A 19,311-nucleotide genomic window follows, 5' to 3' on the forward strand; every position below is an offset into this window, starting at 1 on the left:
AGGCTAAATGGAGGGAGGCTTGCTTAGTCTCTACACTGTAAAAATAAATGGTCTCTTATGAAACTATGTAATAGTATTTACCTGTCAGGCTACCTTACTCTATAAAGGCCAGTATTTCCTATTTGATAAACTATTGCTGTAACAGTCCAGAATTACTTCAAAATTGCTTCAAGGAAATTGAAATGAGTTTTTACGGGCAACCCTCTGATGCTGTGATGAGCAGGCCCGCAGTTACTGTAGCAGCTGGCAGAAAACAGTGAAGAGCAAGCTCAGCCCTGGGGCCGCCCAGCAGCTCCGTGTCCCACCGGGCCCTCTCTCCCTCCCTGGCAGCAGCCTGCGGCCCCTGCCGGGCTGCGGGGAGCGGCAGCGCCGCGCTCGGCGTCCCCGGGCCGCGGCCGCAGCGCTCCGCCCGCCTGCGCTGCCCCGGCGGCGGGGCCGGAGCGGAGCCTGCGCACTGCGGCGGGGAGCGGCCTCCGGCCCAGCCCTGCCCGCCCTGCCTTGCCCTGCCCCGCCCCGCCCCGCCCGGCCCGGCCCGGCCCGCCAGGGGTTACCTGGCCGGGGCCGCTGTCCCGCTCGCCTGCGGTGCCGACACCGCCCCGCCGGGGTCCGCATGGGCCTGGCGGAGCCATGGCCGCCCTGTACCAGAGCGCGGACCCGTCCGCCTCGGCCTCGCCCAACAAGCTGCTGGCGCTGAAGGATGTGCGGCAGGTGAAGGAGGAGACCACGCTGGACGAGAAGCTTTTCCTGCTGGCCTGCGATAAAGGTATCGGCCCCGCCGCCCGGCCCGGCCTGACCCGGCCCCCTGGAGGTCTCGGCCGCTCGCTCCGGCGGCCCGAGCCGTGGCCGGGTGTCAGCCCTAGGCTGGCCGCCCCTGGCCGGGTGCGGGTCCCGCCGTGAGGGTCCGCGGGGCCGGGCCGCCGCCTCCCGCTGGCCCCTGAGCCGGGGCCGGCTCCTCCCGCCTTCGTGAGGGCCTTCGGTTCGTGTCTGGGGAATCCGAGACGGGTTCGCTGTTAAAAGAGTCTCTGAGTAGAAAACTGCTGTAGAACTGGAGCTTACTGAGACATCCCCAGGATAAGCGAGACCAGTGTCCTGCCATTTGCACCATTGGTGGCGGATGGGAAAAGATTTGTCTTTCTAAAATATGCTGCTTGCTTTAAGCCTGTATTTGGTTACTTTTGAATCGAAACGTGGGCTTAAATCAAACTGATGTTAAAAGGTCTGAGGCGTTGGTCTCCGAGGTGTGCATTTACCGATGTGCTGCACGGCTCTGCGTGCCTGGGCAGTACGGCTGCAGGAGATGGGTGCTGGCCCGCAGAGCTGCCTGCTGACCCCGAGCTTAGGGCAGCTCACAAACACAGGGTTGTCTCTGCAGTGGCATTCGCCAGCGAGCTTAGCAGTTTTGCTCTGGGACTCTCAGTGGTGGGATGCCTTTCATCTACACAGCCGGTGCACTTTGTCCTGAACATCAGAGGAAGCCATGGCTTTCTGTCTATAACTATTAACTGAGGTTCAGAGAGCTAAAAGGCTGCGTAACAAAAAAAGTAATAAAACCCAGTTGTCTGTATAACAGCTGGTTCAGTACTCTTCTTATGTTTTTTACTGTATTCTGCATGCACTTCTGTAAATATTCTACACTGAGAATTGCCTTTTGTGCTGCAAAGTAATTTGTTACCCTACAGACGGTTTTGAAAAGCACCCTGTGCTTTTGTATTTGTTTGTTTTTAGGACTGGAACTAAAGGGATGGATTAAAGTACATGTCTAGTGCTTTCCTGAAGACAGATCTGAAATATATTTAGTTTTTTCCCTGATGAGGGAGGGCTTATCTACCTTGACTTCTTACTTCTCTGAGTTACTGTTGTCATCTGTGGAATAGTGTGTTGTTTGTTGGTAGCTGGTAGTAAAAATGATCATATGCTTTTATTGCTTTATAATATGAAGTGATATTCCTGCCTTACTTCTTCAGGTGACTATTACATGGTTAAGAAACTCTTAGAGGAAAACAGCTCCGGTGAAATGAACATAAATTGTGTGGATGTGCTTGGACGAAATGCTGTTACCATAACCATTGAAAATGAAAACTTGGATATACTACAGCTGCTTTTGGATCATGGTTGCCAGGTATCCAACACATGTTATTAGAAATGTTTGGTGTAGTCATACATCTTCTTTGTTAATCTGTCAGAATTTAGACATAAATGCAGTCTGCCTTTTAGGCAGTTCAATTATTTTTCCAGTAAATTAGAAAAAGTAATTGTGAAAGTGGTTTCTTCTCACAAGTTGACTTTTCTAGTGGGATTTTATTGGCATGGCAAATATATTAGTAACATGATATTAACATAGTAATATGATATTAACAAGTTTGAGTTTTATTTTAAATGTTACTCCTGCCACTGATATAATGCATACATTATCCTCAAGAAAAATGTACATTGTGTGAGTGCCTCATATTAAAAGTGTAAAGTGCAAAAATCCCTTCCGCTGTAGAGTATATTAACTTTTTAAATGATAACACAGAAAAATTCACAGTATATTGGTTGATTTTAAGTTAAGGCAAACATGCATTTCTGCAGCACTTTCTTGTTAAACTTGATCCATGCTTGATGGCCAACAATACTTTCTTAAATGTGTGCAGCATCTCTGCTACTGGTGGGAGAGGTGATACTATGTTGGATTAAATAGGTAAGACATCTTTTGTTGCATTGATATTGGACATGACTAAAACCACAAGCTTTGCCACCTGAATTAGTGGCAGTAACAAAAGCTGTGTGTTTTATTTTTTCAGTAAAAAACCAAATTTTTGGAAATGAATCAAGAAAAATAATCTAATCTGTAAGGAAAATAAAAGGCTACTTATCTCAGCATAATAGAAGGTGCAGAAGTAATTGGTTACCAGCCAAGAAGGAAAAAGCTTATTTTCCTAGTCATACCCCAGAATTACAAATGCAGAGCTGAAGTATCCCATGTGCCCGAGCTGTGTTACACTAACACTTGCTTTTAATCTGGCTAATAACATGGTAAACTGGGTCTTTAAACTTGAGTTTTGTAAGTCTCCTGCATCATCTTTGCTGGAAAATAATTTATTCAATTGATTCCTCTGCTATTGGTGCAGTGATGCAAGTTGTCACTAATGCTCTTTGGACTTCTGCAGTGGCAACCTGAATTTGTATCCTGATCATATGCCTGGTGATAATACAGAACATAATTTTACTACTTTAAAATTAAATTTTAAAAATATATATTAAAAAAATGCAGTTTGGCTTGAGTTTGTCTCTTTGTGCTATTTAAGTTACTGCTGTTTTCATATATGATTGGTTTTCTTTACTTAGTCCTCAGATGCACTTTTGGTGGCTATTGACTCAGAAGTGGTGGGAGCTGTTGACATTCTACTTAATCACCGACCAAAACGATCCTCCAGACCAACCATTGTGGTTAAGTGTTGTTACTCCTTGATTTTTGGTTGGGGCTGTGAAGGTTATTGCTTTTTTGGGGTATCTGTAGTATTTAAAACAATGTTCTTAAATTCTGCATCTGTAAGGTGATAGAATCTGGACACCAGGGTTTATTTTTCTAACCTCTTTTGTCTTGAACAATGAAATATGTTATTTTATCACCTTGCAATCCAGTGGCTTTATAACTGCCAAAAACATGCCTAGTTCAGAAGAGAAAAAAACAAGTGGTTATAAATCTTTTCTAGTAGCCTGTTTGCAAGGTAGTTAGCAGCCTTGACTTATAAAGTCTTTATTCATGTATTGAAGCTTCACAGATTTTCAGAGCAAATCTGAAAACATCAGGCCTTCACCTTGAAATTATGCAATTGGAGCTTACCTTGTCATGCTAAATACCAAAGAACTTTTAGAAGCACAAAGTGTAGGTGGAGATGGAGTAGGAATAAGGTGTTATGTAACAGAGTATAGCACGTTTAGAATATTTTTTCTGCACTTCAATAGTAAATACAATCACTTTTCACGAACTAGAGCTAAAGAAAAATTCCTAATATCCTGTGTGTATTGGAAAAATAGGCAGTATTTCTATGTAAATTAACCAGAAAAGTATCTGGGTCTGTTGTTCTTTTTAGTATCTATCTGACAGGTTTTCTAATGTTGTTTCATATTTTTCTTTCTATTCATGTTATGAAACATTGGAAAGTATTTTGAAGGAGAAATTCTTGGTTGAACAGTCAAAAACCCCTTTACATGTAGTAGAAGTGTAGATAATAAATTTAGATACTTCCTACATTTTATTCCAGAAATTAATGGAACGCATTCAGAACCCAGAGTACTCAACAACCATGGATGTGGCACCAGTAATTTTAGCTGCTCATCGTAACAACTATGAAATTCTCACCATGCTGTTGAAGCAAGACATATCATTACCCAAACCTCATGCTGTGGGCTGTGAGTGCACACTGTGCACTGCCAAGAACAAAAAAGATAGTCTGCGACATTCCAGGTAAGACTTAGCAATCATAAGCCATAATAAAAAGATTCTGTATGTTTCCTTTTTGTTTTTAAGGTGAAGTTTTTGAGTGGATTGCTTTAATATATTGTAGCTCTTATTGTGAGAGATGATACTTCTTGGGGATGGGTTGTGCCCGAAAAGGCTGGTGGAAGGCAGTGGCTTTTTTCCATTTTGGTTTTATATTTTTAGCCACTGTGCATAGTCACTATGTGCCTTTCCTTTCTATCAGGTATGTCTCAAACATTCTAGCTACTTTTGGCTGGGGACATAGGGACTATTTAAATAAATTTTTTCTCAAGTTAGTTGATACTTACAGGTTTCTGAGCCAAAATGAGGAAGTGGATAATTTTGAATCCTGTTTCTAAAAGTGTTTGTGTGGCATGGATTGATGAATGCAGGCTAAAGACAATTTTTTTTAATTTTTTTTTATTTTTTTCTTTTTTTGTTCTTCAGTGTTTTTGAAAGTAGAAAGGTTTTAATAAGGATTCAAATGAGGAGAGGGATGTAGCAATCTGGTAAATATTTTGTGTGGTTAACTTGAAAACATATTTGAGGGTTGAATAAAATAAAATATAAGAGAATTTAGATGAAAAAATCACAGAGTTCGAAGTTATAGAAGAGATGGTAATACACAGGTATCAGTGAGTCAAACAGGGATCCTGCAAGATACTGAGTGATTCTTTAGTGTTTACTGTGAAGATGAATGTAGTATTTTCTGTATTGGAGTATAGGCACCTTCTTTTTTATGAACAGTGCTGGTAGTGGTAATTTAATAAGATAAAATACAAGAGAATTTAGATGAGGAAATCACAGAGTTCAAAAATCATAAGTGTACTGCAATTACAATACACAATAATTATTGCATAGTTGCTTCAGTCTGTCTCCACAATACTAAAAAATAGGAGAAGTGAGAGGATTTGAGTTTTTGGTATTGAGCTACCACAGGCCACATTTTGGTGTCCATCCTATTCCCTATATCATTAACTTCAGTACGAGAAAAGATATCACGTATCCGTAGAATTATTTGAGAAAGCAGCTCTTAATTCAATCTAGAGGTTCTGCTGATCTACTGATAACAATGGAAGTAGTGAGGAAAAGCAGAGGGAGCCAGTGTGGCGATTTTGGGTACCTGGGGGTTCTAAATATGTCAGGTATCTTCAGAGACATAGTGGAAGTGTAGCGGTCTGATTTTAACAAACCAGATTGTTTTGTCTTTAAGCTGGCTATTTTAGGCAAACCTTTGGAACAGGTTCTGGTTTGAAGCTGCTAATGAAATAAAACACCTTCATTCTGTTTGCTGTTCTTTTGTCACAGGTTTCGTCTTGACATTTATCGGTGTTTGGCCAGTCCTGCCTTAATAATGTTGACAGAGGAGGATCCAATCCTAAGAGCTTTTGAACTTAGTGCAGACCTGAAAGAATTAAGCCTTGTTGAGGTTGAGTTCAGGTAGGAATTGAAAACACAAATCAGTTTTAATATTTTTATGAAATTAGAGGTGTAGAAATAGGTCTGCATTAGAAAAAGTTTATTCCTAATTTTTTGTAAGTGGAGTGTTTAAATTGATAATTAGACATAATAAGTTATATAATATAATTTATGCCTCCTTAGTAGTCATTTTGACAGTTTAATTACTTTAAATCCTTTTAGATATAGATATTTCAATGTGTGTAGTTGCACCAACAGTTCCAATTTCAGCTCTGCTCTGCAAAAATAAACAGAAATTATGCTAAATGATGACTTACTTGGAAATCACACACCTGTTAATCATATCAATATCTCATTAGTACTCTGCACTTTTTTCCTACATCGTAGAAATAGGGTAGAAATATGCAATACCTTGTTTATATTGACCTGACTCATTATGGGAGTTTTTTTGGGTATTGTTTTTTAATTTTGCTCATTATAAGACTTTGAAGAGCGCATACATTTATATATTTAAAATATACATATATGTGGAGAAGACTTCATGCTCTATATGATGAACAAATGGTCAGTGTAATTTCATGTTGAAACAATGCAGATTTTTTACCATTTTGTAACCTACCAGCACAAAAACTTTACAAGAATGTGAAAGCAAGTGTTTATATAAGGTAAAATTCTACTTTACTAGACAACATGTGAACTTTCTGCATTTTAGTGCCTATCTTTCTTAATAAGTGTTCAATTGTTGCATTTTTGTGATACAGCTTGGCATTACAATGGACTTTGTGCAAGGTGAGACAAGGAAATCACGTGTTTTCTTTTCATGCATTTAATACATTAATGCATAATATTTAGTGAATAGACTTTAGTTTTCAGATTGCAGGAAGAAAGCAAAACCCCAAACGATCTCCTGTCCAGTTGGAAAGTCCAAGTGATTACTTACTAGTGCTATATTTTGTGACAACTACGCTTTGTCATGTCCTGGAAATAATTCTAAGCTTTAATTCTGTGTATGGAACTCATGACATAAGAATTTGTATACTGTAAATCTGTTTGCCATATTTTCTCCAGTGATCTTGCAAGCTAAACAGAAATGAAATTGTCATGTTACGTGATGAAAACTACTCAGAGTTGTCTTACAAATGCTTGGACCTTGACATGGGACTTCTGGAGTGGTTTCTTTTAATTTGTCTTAACATAGTATACAATTCCAGCCAAATGTGGCTAGTTCATGATTTAATGGAAAATACAGGACCAGTGTAATAGTACAAACTGCTTCTGTGTGTTTCAGAAATGATTATGAGGAGCTCGCTCAACAGTGCAAAACCTTTGCTAAAGATTTACTTGCACAGGCACGGAATTCCCGGGAGCTGGAAGTGATTCTGAATCACACCTCCAGTGATGAACATGTAGACAAGCGAGGATTGTTGGAAGAGAGGATGAACTTAAGCCGCTTAAAACTTGCAATCAAGTATAATCAAAAAGAGGTTTGTCTGTGCAGTAACTTGATAGACTTTCGGTATCATATTTTGCTAGTAATTAATTACTTTATTGTTCTGCCTCTGGACACAGAAGTGGAAATAATTTTGCAGGAGTTATAGAAAAGATGGTAATACACAGGTATCAGTATGTCAAACAGGGATGCTGCAAGATACTGAGTGATTCTTTGTGTTTACTATGGAGATGAATGTATTATTTTCTGTATTGGAGTATAGGCTACTGCTTTTTTATGAGCAGCCCTGGTAGTGGTAATTATTTATTCAGTTCCTCATTAAGTCCTTGCCTACAGAGGCATGGATCCTTAGATGTCAAACATGATTTATCGTCTTCTCACTGGTTATTAACTGTTCAGCTTTGTCTCAGGCGTTGCCTCTGCTGTTCAGTAGTTAGGTTGGACCTAATTACTTGTTGGTATAACTGAATAGCCCCTCTGTTCCAGAATAGCAGCACTTTTTATGCCATCAATATAAAACTTCCTCCATGCAGTAGGTTATTGTCATTTTTGTCCCTTCATAAATTACAGCTAGTTTTCTGTGCTGGAAGGCAAATGGATATTTGTGGGATTCCAGTACAAGGACCAAGGACAGAGTGGAAGTTTCCTTTTCATGCAAAATCCATTTTCAGTTAGCATTTGCGAAAGGAATTATATAATTCTGTCAGTTCTACGTGTCTAGGCTTAAACTGTTTGTGGAACTGTTGAAATATGTAGCATTTAAGAGTCCTAAGCTGTAGTTCTGGAATGCTCTACAACCAGCATTACACATTTCTGGCCTGCATTCATCAAGCACACTGAAGGATTTCAGTGTTCCTCTGGGTTTGAGCATAGCTTTTACTACAGGGCTTGGAAAATAACAACTTTTTTGTGTGGTATACACATAGTTAGAAAATTAATTTTAATGATGCAAGTGAGTAATGTGTGTTAAGAAACCTGAGAGTGATTCCTTGTTTGTTTCTCCCCCTCCTTTCCCCTAGTTTGTTGCCCAGTCTAACTGCCAGCAGTTTCTGAATACGGTGTGGTTCGGGCAGATGGCCGGCTATCGGCGCAAGCACACCTGCAAGAAGATCCTGACTGTTCTGATGGTTGGCATTTTCTGGCCAGTTCTGTCCCTGTGTTACTTGTTAGCTCCTAAATCTCGAGTAGGTCGAATAATTCACACTCCTTTTATGAAGTTTATTATTCATGGAGCTTCATATTTCACATTTCTGTTATTACTTAATTTGTACTCCCTTGTCTACAATGAGAATAAGAAGAATACAATGGGACCAGCCCTTGAGAGAATAGACTATCTTCTGATAATATGGCTTATTGGTAGGTATGATTTGAGTGGATTGGATGACAATTGCTGAATATATATCAAAAATTGCCAGTTTAGTGGTGCATCAGTGATAACAAATAACTCAGTCTTTCATGACCAATTCTGTAATGCTTGATTGGAAAAGTAGTTAACAGCAAAATTTGGACTTGCTGCAGAGTTGGTATGTGGCTTAAAAGTATATGTTGTGTATGTTTACGTATGCATGCTCCATCTTAGACTAAGAGATTGGAGATGTGCATTTACCTCATGCTTGTTTCTAAACACAAAAACAAGTATTATTTCCCATGTTATGGTTTTCTATGTCTGTATGTAATTGTCACCAATTATCATGACTGTACCAGAAAGGCTGCATGTCGCTTCTGGTTGATGCAGCAGAGGGAGCACAGGTATAATTTTTGTTGAGCTCTCAAGAAAGTTCATAACTTTTATCTTGGTTTTGGTTGTCTGGCATGCTATTGTTTGTACATTCAAATTTGCCTTTCTTAATGTAAGCTAATTAGATATGTACAATTTTTTTTTTCTCTGGACTTGTAAAAAGCAGTGATATAGTAAGAAACAACACAGTTTTTATCTAAGTAGTTCTGAGGGTGATTTATTTGATATTTTAAGGTGTAGGGATTTTTGTGTAATGGTGATTCCTTTCACAATTGAACTGTATTAAAACTGTTGAGCAGTTCTTGCAGATTTAGGAAATATGTAGTATCCCCCACACAAACACAGGCAGGTCTTAAAAGACACTTGAAAAGTTCAAATTTTGAGTACAAGTCAGATTCCTCCTTTGCTTTGAAATTAAATATTATAATTTTATAAATTCTTCTGTTTCATCAAGTCTGCTGGAGACAAAGTGTGTCATTAGGCGGTCTTGGTAATTTTAATTAAAGGTTATAGAAATACATTTTTTTCTGCATGTAATATTCTAATGTTAATTTCAAATAAGGTTTAAAAATTATATCTAAGCAACATAATCATTAAAATGGGATTATTTTTCACATAACTGAATCTCAAGTTTTTAAATAATAATTGCATTTATAGCTTAAATGCTTATTTTGTAATGACATTATGCTTATTCAAAATATTCTAAGTTGAGAAAGAACATATTTAGAAAATATTCTGCAAAATCAAATGGAAAGAAAAGAATCAAGTAACAAGGATTCACTTACATTATTGTATTCCACAGTCCCATTAAAATGCTCCCTAAAAATCATTGTCAAAATGGCCACAGCAGAATTTCTAACACCTCAGGTTAATAGCTTTCAAAATCATGAATACAAATGTCTTTCATGGAAAAATAAAGCAACAAAACCCCAGTTCTTGTGTGTGTAAATATCATCTTCTCCATTTGCTTTTACTGATTCTATAACAAATTCAGTGTAAAATACATAGTGATCATATAAGTAATACCTGTTCGGCAAAATGGCTTCACTTTCCTGGGTTTTATTTCTTTCCTACAGGAATGGTGTGGTCAGATGTTAAGAGGCTCTGGTATGATGGTTTAGAAGATTTTTTAGAAGAATCCCGCAATCAGCTCAGTTTTGTCATGAATTCCCTGTATTTGGCAACTTTTGCCCTCAAAGTTGTTGCCCATAACAAGGTGAGTACCAATTTCATAGATCCAGAGCTCCTCTGGGGCTGACTGAGCAAGTATGATTTTAGTAGATTGCTGCAAAATACCTGGAGAGGTGTTACACGTGATGTGTTAGAGGTAGGCTGTTGTGGTTAAATATACAACATTGGTAATATTGCCTATGATGTGGTGCAGTGTAGGCTTTGGGCTTAAAAGTCTGTGTGGTATGGGCTATGGAGTTGTCAAGACCTTGAGTCTTGTTGCACCTTGGTGTTCAAAGCACAGTTGATCAGGCAAATGGGAGTTAGAAAACACATCAGGACATGTCCAAGTACTTGGAAACCCCAAACAGAGCTACTGTCTTCCTTGTAAGGACTGGCTGGTCTTCCAAATGGCTTGATTTTTCTTTAGGGAGCTGCATCTCATCAGGTTGGCATTTGAGCTTGCATGATTCCATTCAGTACTATGCAGAAAGCTAATAGTATTCTCTGTGTTTGGATTGCCTAGTGCATTTTTGTTACAGAAAGTTTTATTTAGCTTTTGATTACATATACTCGAATGTCGTAAGTGGTGGGTTTTTAATTGGGTTTTGTTTGATGGGGTTTTTTTTGCTTGGGGTTTTCTTTGGTAGTAAGGATAAAAGCCCTGAGACCATAGAGGAGCCCTTGTCTTGTCTCTATGAAAAGCCATCTGGATTTGATTGAAAATAAGAGTTTTGAAAATTGTCATTGCCATTCTGTTGCCTGTGTTGTTAACCACACAGCACATGGCAAACTGCCAGACCAATTGAATGTGAATATTACAGCAAAATCTAAGCCAGTGCAGTAGCACCATTATTGTGTCTTGAAAACTGCAAGTTGACAGCTGTCTGGCAGTTGGGAGGGGAATAAACTGGTTCAGTTCTTCCCAACTTGGTGTTTGGCTCATTTCCCTATGCTAGCATTGATTCAGAGGCTGGTAATCATTTGGAAAGGAAGGCTTCATTTCTTGGAAAAAAACTAGAGGGAGAATGCCACATTGGGCTGCTTTCCCAGCCATTTGCTTTGCAACCAGCATATCTCTAGTACCAGTTCCTTTGCTAAGACCCATTGTTGGCAATTTAAATTTTAACATTTTTGAAGATGCAGGATTCCTGTCCTGCACAATAGGTATATAATGGGGGGCTTGCCCCTTTTATATGGCCAGATTTATAGTTTATAGATCATATAGAAAACCAAATAAAAATGTTCCGTTTTCATCGTATGTTCATTATAGGCCCCAAAGCTGTTAGAAATAAAGGAAGAGCCTCTGTAGCAGAAGGATTTGTACATGTGCATTTGCAGTGTGTAACAATACTTACCCCTATTTCTTGCCATCTTTGTGCAGCAGACTTTTGGGTGTTATTATAAAGCAGCTGGGAGTTCCTTGGGGTTTTTTTGTTCATTTTGAGACAACCAAACCTGGTAATATAAGTGCTGAGTGTTTTCAGCCAAACCAAAAGTTAGCAGTCTGTGGAAGTTCCCTGAATAAGTTGAATAGTAGTACTTAGAGGATAATATGTCAAGCAGCAGTTTATTTGTGACTCCCATCCTCTGTAGCCATTCCTAAAATCTGAAGGAACCCCAAGTCATAAGTCTTTCCAGAACTGATTAAGATCAGCTGTCACCACGTTGCAATTGCATGTGTACGTTGGTTTTCTTTGTAGCATCTCAGTGTTATTTTTGACTAAGGCCTATTACACAAGGCAATGCACATGTTTATAAAGTGCCCAAGTCCTTGTTTCAACAGACTGTGCAAAAGAGTGGAAGTGATAGCAGAACAGAGGAATAAATGTTTTGAACAAGTGAGTGGCAGTTAGGGGTTGAATTTAAATTGTCTGATTTCTGTCTCTCTTTGGAATGGCTTTTAAAACTCCTTTGTCTGAAAGACGAAGGACACCTATGAGTGATGTAGGTTAATTTCTTGTGTGTTCTTCCCTGTTTTGGAAGTAGAAGTATGGAGAGGTGTATGGATACATTTCTATATTTATAATGTTAGTGGTTTCAACTTGTCCTTTTTTATGTTGCAGTTTCATGATTATGCTGAAAGGAAGGACTGGGATGCATTCCATCCTACACTAGTGGCCGAAGGTCTTTTTGCCTTTGCCAATGTTCTTAGTTACCTGCGTCTCTTCTTCATGTACACCACCAGCTCCATTCTGGGGCCACTCCAGGTGAATATCATTACTTTTTGAAAAAATATTAAACCTAATTTGCTGTCAAGAGTCTTATTGAGAATACAAAAAAAAAAAATGTTGAAGAAAGTGGAAAGTAAAAAGAAGTGATACTGCATTGAAGTTTAATTTTTTAAATTAATCTCTTGTGTAAAACATACTGATTCTAGATGAGAAATGGTAAGAAAAAGGCTGAAAGACCTTGTGTAGTTCAGTTAATGTGTTTTTCCATGATAGCTGTCCCTATACTGTCTTTTTGTTTTCATCTGTTTTAAGCTTAACACACTGCCTAAGTTTTCACAGTTTGGGAAGTATAAAGATCTAGTTCTTCCTGTAAGTTTTATGCAAATAATTGCCTTAGCTTCTTATCTCTAAAGAGATAGATGAATAACTATGTAGCAAAGAAGAACAATCAAAAGCCTTTCTGTTTAAGTCTGTGATCTCATTAAAGCTACACCTTGAGTTGTACAAATTGCTTTTGTTTAAAAAATATAAATCTCTCAAGAGTATTGAAATACTCACCTATTTATTATTGGCAGTTATAAGGAGGGACAACAGGTTTCTTCTTACTTGGTATTTGTTGGAGCCTTCCAGTAATGATGACAGTAACACCTCCCACATTTTAATTATCTAATTTTCTGTTATACATTTTAAATGGATATGTACTTGCACACTTTGAAAAAAAACCTGAAGTCTTGATGTTGCATTAAGCATTAGGATTGTACAAATTGATTGAACACTGAAGTCTCTCCACATTTTAAAGAGATTCACTGTTTAATGTGTATATTTATTTATGTACTAGATCTTTCACAAGTTTTTTATTAGGAGGCTGTGTTATGAAATTTTCCAAGTAAATAAAAACAGTCAACAGTCACTCCATTCAGAGGCACACAGGAGCTTACGTTATTACTGCTGGCCAGTGGGGCTGGTGCAACAACTCTTACAGTATTTTCTGAAAGTAGGTCACAAAGTTCAGATGGTGGTAATCAAATATGGCATGGAAACCGAACAGTGGGGGGTGGGGGAAGGCAGCTACCGTGTTCTCTTGGCTCTTAGAGTTATTTTTAAGCCTTCAGTTACTTGACTCATTGGCTAATAAAACCTGATATAACCCAGATTTGTAGATTGGTTGTGTGTGGTGGATTTTATTATTAACAGAAGGTAGAACAGTACTTCACTAGATGGGATAATTAGATTTTGAGTGCTAAGAAATTGTACATGCTTAGAGAGGGAAACCATGAACCTATGAAGAAAGCAACTGGTATTTGGGATGGATTATTACACTCTCTTCCAAACAAAATAGTTTTGGGCAGTTTGCACTTTTTTTTGCGTTCCTGCTTCATCTACTGTCTCTTGGCTGGAACCGTGTGTTGAAGGGAAAGTGTTTGCACTGGGATTTGGGTTGGGCTTTTTCGTTTAAGGATTGAATGTGATGAAACAGTTTGTTGGGGAGTACAGTCATCCTCTGACCAAAAGTGCAAGAACTGGTGCAGAGCTCCGCTCACAGCTGCAGAATCTCCATGACCATTACAAACTGTAAAGACTCTGAATGCTGTGCTGTGCAGCAGGAGGCACTTGATGAGTTTCCAGCAGCAAAGGCTGAGCAGGAATTCATCTCCCAGTAAAGTTGTACTTGCAAAGCCTGGCAATTGTGTTACAGTTCTGGACTACAGTTTGGTACGGATTTGGATTCATGTAGGACTGGGATTTCCACACACTGATTTATATAGATTAGATTCACCCAATCCCATATTACATATATTTGCATTCTTTATAATGGTACATTGTTCTGAAGAAGTTTGTAGGAAGACTAATTAAATTATACAAGCAGTTTATGCTGTGTCTATAAAAATTTCTGCTTATATCAAAAGCAAATCAAGGTCTTTCCTGTGTGTGCCTACACGTGTGTTTATTTGAAACCATACATAAAATCTACAGTGAACTAATTTTGTATTCTGCAGATGGGCTTTTCTAAACTACTTTTTTTTTTTTAATGATTTCAAATGTTTTGATTAATTCAGCGTTCTTCTCAGTGTTTTCTTAGCTTTCTACGATGGCATTTATGTTCAAGTATATTTCATTTACTGCTTTTGTCTGTTGACCTGTCAGTTCCTTATTACCATTGGAATTGCAAATAGACAACAAGGCATACATACCATTGCTTATGGTTATTTGGAGGATACTAATTTTCCAGGAGGTCGTTAAAATTACTTATATATTATTTTTAATACTGAGAATTTTTCTCTGAAAAACAGTACAAGGTCATCTCCTGATCTTAAGGTCTGTTTAGAATATAAAATTTTAACTTCAGTATTTAAAATGTAAATAGATTGTTTGCTAATCAAAGGCTGAAGGAGACAATACAAATAAAAATAACTACATGTTTTACTAAAATTAGAAATAAATCTATTTCACAGATTTCAATGGGGCAGATGCTACAAGATTTTGGAAAATTTCTGGGCATGTTTCTTCTTGTCTTGTTCTCATTCACAATTGGATTGACCCAACTTTATGATAAAGGATTTACTGTAAATGAAGAAAAGGACTGTGCGGGCATTTTCTGTGAACAACAGAGCAATGACACATTCCATTCGTGAGTTTGAGATCTATAAAATAACTGTATTGTTTTAGCCTTTAATCCCTAGTAATTAAACAGAACTGGATTTTCTCATGATTTTGAATTTACATTAAACACTTGCAGTGTTAGTTTTACCTAACCAGATTTTTCCCTTGTTTCTGTAGGTTTATTGGAACATGTTTTGCTCTCTTTTGGTACATATTCTCCCTGGCACATGTTGCAATCTTTGTGACACGTTTTAGCTACGGTGAAGAATTGCAGTCTTTTGTGGGTGCTGTTATTGTTGGGACCTACAACGTGGTGGTTGTGATAGTATTAACTAAACTCCTCGTGGCAATGCTTCACAAAAGTTTCCAGCTGATAGCAGTAAGTGGTGTCTGATTAATTACCAATTACCTGTATCTTTGGGTTTTACACAAATTTCTTCCTATGATGTGTAAACTCATGATCTGTAGACCTCATGAATGAGCACTGTCTGTGAGCTCATATTTTTCCTTCAAATAAGAACTTTTTATTTACTTTGATAAAAAAATTATAATTTCCATGTTGAATATGTGCAGGGCTTTTGGGAATTGATAACTTTATTGATAAAATGACTGTTTTTAATATGTGTGGTGCTTTGGCATTTGATCTGGGGTTATTCCCTTCTGAATTTTATACTACAGTATATATGGAACCAAAGGAAGATGTACTTGTTTTAAGTATTTAATACTAGAATATTCAAGCAAACCTATTAAAATACACTGTAATCAATCTACTAAAATGCTATATGACCAAAATTAAATAATGGTCAGTTTTTCAGGTATGAGAAAATTAAACTTATAAAATCACCTATTAATATTTCTGCTTCTTTTCTCTGTTAATGTTCCTGATGTTTTAGAATCATGAAGATAAGGAGTGGAAGTTTGCTCGTGCCAAGCTTTGGCTTAGCTACTTCGATGATAAATGCACGCTCCCTCCACCTTTTAATGTTATACCCTCTCCCAAGACTATTTGTTACCTTTTCAACAGTCTCAGTAAATGGATCTGCTCTCATACATCAAGTGGCAGAGTGAAACGTCAGAACAGCCTCAAGGTGAGGAATGGTTGGGCAAGCTCTGGGCTCTGCAGCTGGAAAGGTGCTGCTTGTTGAAATGAAAACACAAATTGCATGAAGCTGCCTGTCAGAAGGTGAATGCTACTAAGATAAATAGGAACTACAGAATAATGTGTGTTGCATCCAAGATAAATAAGTGTTACTTACTTCTACTTAAGTAAGGTTTTATTAACTTTCTGGTTTGGGAATTTCAACTCACTTCCCTTCAACCCCCAATTCCACCAGAAGCTGTCTGAAAAGAAAATGCTTTGATTGAATGAAAACACATAGAAACCTCAAGGAAGTATGTGCTAATCTCAAAAATGGTGAGGTTAGAATATTCTTTGTAGGAAGTAATTTGTTTTAATCATATTACAGACCTGTCAGAATAAATAACCAAAAAAGATCATTGAAGCCTCTCATTGTTAGGAATTTTTTGTTTATTTTATAAACATTTTTTGTACCCTGCAATTTTACATACTAATTTTGCATCTTCTTGCTGACGAAAATAACATTAAGTAAACAAATTTAAGCACTTTATGGAATTTACACTGGGTGAAATTCAGGTTTATGGAACTCTTGATTGCTCACAGAAAAATTACCAAGCCAGGTAGATAAAAATTTCTAGTTTTGCTGGTAGAGCAGATTATAATTTAATTTGGATTTTGTGAACAATTTATACGTATTGTATATTTGTGTACATCAAGATGTATTTAAAAATAACTTTGTTATTTTGTTCACCTTTCTTCTCTGTAGAATTATATACAGGCTTTAGGGCTCAAAAGTCACTTCCATAAATATGTTATGTTTGTTTGAAGGAATGGAGAAATCTGAAGCAGAAGAGAGATGAGAATTATCAAAAGGTGATGTGTTGCTTAGTCCACCGTTACTTGACTTCCATGAGACAGAAGATGCAAAGTACGGATCAGGCCACTGTGGAAAACCTCAATGAACTGCGGCAGGATTTGTCAAAGTTCCGGAACGAGATGAGAGACCTGCTTGGCTTTCGAACTTCTAAATATGCTATGTTTTATCCAAGAAACTAAGGCCTAACTTGTAAACAAAAGGTGCGTGCTTTTAGATACCCATAGGTGAAAGTGTTGACCTAATTCTGTTGCCAGATCATATAGACAAGAAGATTATTGCACAAAAATACATTTGAAAATGCGTTTGCATGAATTTCAGCTCGATGCCCAAGTGGTAAAATGAATGCAAAAACATACACTAATTTTCTTAACCTCTTAACTTGGTGTGTATATAAAATTTGTATATAGGAGTTTTTTAAATGTTCCTCAGGCTGTCTGTGGCTGTCAGATGGTAGAGCTCCGTAACTAGCACAACGAGTTTCTTTCTTCTATTTTTGATCTTTGTTCTTTTTTGATACTTTTCAAGTTGTGGGAGAAGATAGGCTTTTTAAAATGAAAATGCAGCTTGTTTATTTTTAATAGAAAAGTCAGAGAAAGAAAAATAGAAAATTTCCAGCACAGTTGGAAATTATGTATGACTGTAGGTTACAGTGCATATGAACACTGTATGGCTCTGAAAGAGGCAGTTCTAGTTTTGTACATTAACACTGACGGTAAATTAACATTTATAGGATATAGCAAATCAAATCATCAAGACTTTTCACTTTAGTGGGAACACTGACATTTTGAACACAAAATAGACCAACCATTTTCTGAATGTTTATGGTTATGTGTAAGACAATCAAACCCTGCTTGGATTTTTCAGCAGTGCCTCAATAGTACATTTTAATATACGTTAGGGTTGAAAACAGAATTGAAAAATTAATCTGTGAACATTTAATGTTTAGTATCTTGGGATTTTAAAATCTAGATAAATTATTTGGATTATTAAAACCTGAGTTTTCATTAAAATGAGGTGGACCACATGAGTGCTATTGTTTGCAGTGCTGAACAATTCGTGTGAACCATTCTACTCTCTCTGTGAGGCCATTGAGTCTTGTCATTGCAGAGATGTACTTTAGAAGGGTCTGCTTGACACAGGGGTTACATATCCTACTTTCAAATTTGATTTTCTTTTTTTCCTGTTTTTTACCAGAATTGTTGCCAAGCTAGACTTTTTTTTTATGTCAGGTATATTGTGTTTTGTGAAAATAGTTTATCTGACTTTGCTTACAATGGACAGTAAGGGCTTTGTGGATTTTCTGTGCTAGAGGGTCCTATATGGCTTTATATGCTTATATATAATTGAAGCTGACAAACTGTAACTGAGAAATGTGAGATTCCTGTATTTTTAGTTACAAAGTAAGTATATTTATGACAGCTGAAGGATTGATTGACAGTTTGACTGTTATGATGGTGCTCTTCTGAAATGGTTGTGTGTCCAGAAGGCGCGGGTAGCCATTGTGGTCTTTGACTACAGTTGATTTTGGGAGCTTTACAGAGTGAGGGCTTACATGAATGTTTACTTTTTTGAAGGAATTCTTATAAAACTCTTTCTTGTAAAGGTAGTATATTTTCCATACTATGAAACTATGTATTTCTGAACTAGGTTTTAATACTCTGCTTCCAGAAGTGTTATAGAGAAATTCTGATATGTGTTGGCTTTTCATGGGAATAGGAAGTTAACCTCCTGGTTCAAAAAATTGAGTTTTGTATTTGGACTGAGATCTCATGTTTGCATAATGCACCAACATATAAACTATGTGCTGTATATGTTATGTATATTCAAGAAAGGAAGCAAATAAAAGCTCTTGGAAAAATATGGTTGTATTTATATTTGTTATATTGCAAATACATTATATCAGTTATCTGAACTGTTATCAGCAGATCAGTTATACTGCAAGTGTTTTCTTTGTCATGTTGAGGTAATAGGTTTAAGGGAGGTAGCTGATGTTAATGTGTCCCTGCCTTTTTTCCTTCTGGACCCAGCCTGTTTATTGAAATGGCTTCATGCAGTGCCATGAAGTGATACTGATTCCCAGCTGGGTTGGATCCCAGATGCACCATCAGCTGTTTGGCACTGGGATGGTTAGTTCTGGGAACTGGGGTGTTGATATTATGAATGAAGGAGCTCATGGAGCTATTTCTGAGTGCTTTTCCTACATTGAGCAGGGTCTATCAGAGCTAGCTTGGTCAGTGTCCTGTGGCACTGTTCTACTACAGTGTAGATAGCCTTAGGAAGAACAGTTGCACTTCAAGGCTCTCAGGGGTTTTGGATTGGGAGTTCCAGAGTTTTTACTT

General features: G+C 37.7%; 1 protein-coding gene across 1 annotated transcript; it reads left to right on the forward strand.

Annotated features, from left to right (window-relative positions):
• The first annotated feature begins 448 nt into the window (after positions 1 to 448).
• Positions 449 to 18,832, forward strand: TRPC1 (transient receptor potential cation channel subfamily C member 1). The gene is made up of 13 exons (XM_056499093.1): positions 449 to 763; positions 1,965 to 2,119; positions 3,328 to 3,429; positions 4,248 to 4,450; positions 5,774 to 5,905; positions 7,173 to 7,368; positions 8,354 to 8,690; positions 10,149 to 10,288; positions 12,309 to 12,452; positions 14,870 to 15,045; positions 15,195 to 15,396; positions 15,911 to 16,105; positions 16,924 to 18,832. The coding sequence occupies exons 1-13, from the start codon at positions 628 to 630 to the stop codon at positions 17,149 to 17,151; spliced, it is 2,346 nt and encodes a 781-aa protein (XP_056355068.1). The 5' UTR covers positions 449 to 627; the 3' UTR covers positions 17,152 to 18,832.
• The last annotated feature ends 479 nt before the right edge of the window (positions 18,833 to 19,311 follow it).

Source organism: Oenanthe melanoleuca, chromosome 9 (assembly GCF_029582105.1).
Source record: "Oenanthe melanoleuca isolate GR-GAL-2019-014 chromosome 9, OMel1.0, whole genome shotgun sequence".
Taxonomy (NCBI): Eukaryota; Metazoa; Chordata; class Aves; order Passeriformes; family Muscicapidae; genus Oenanthe; species Oenanthe melanoleuca.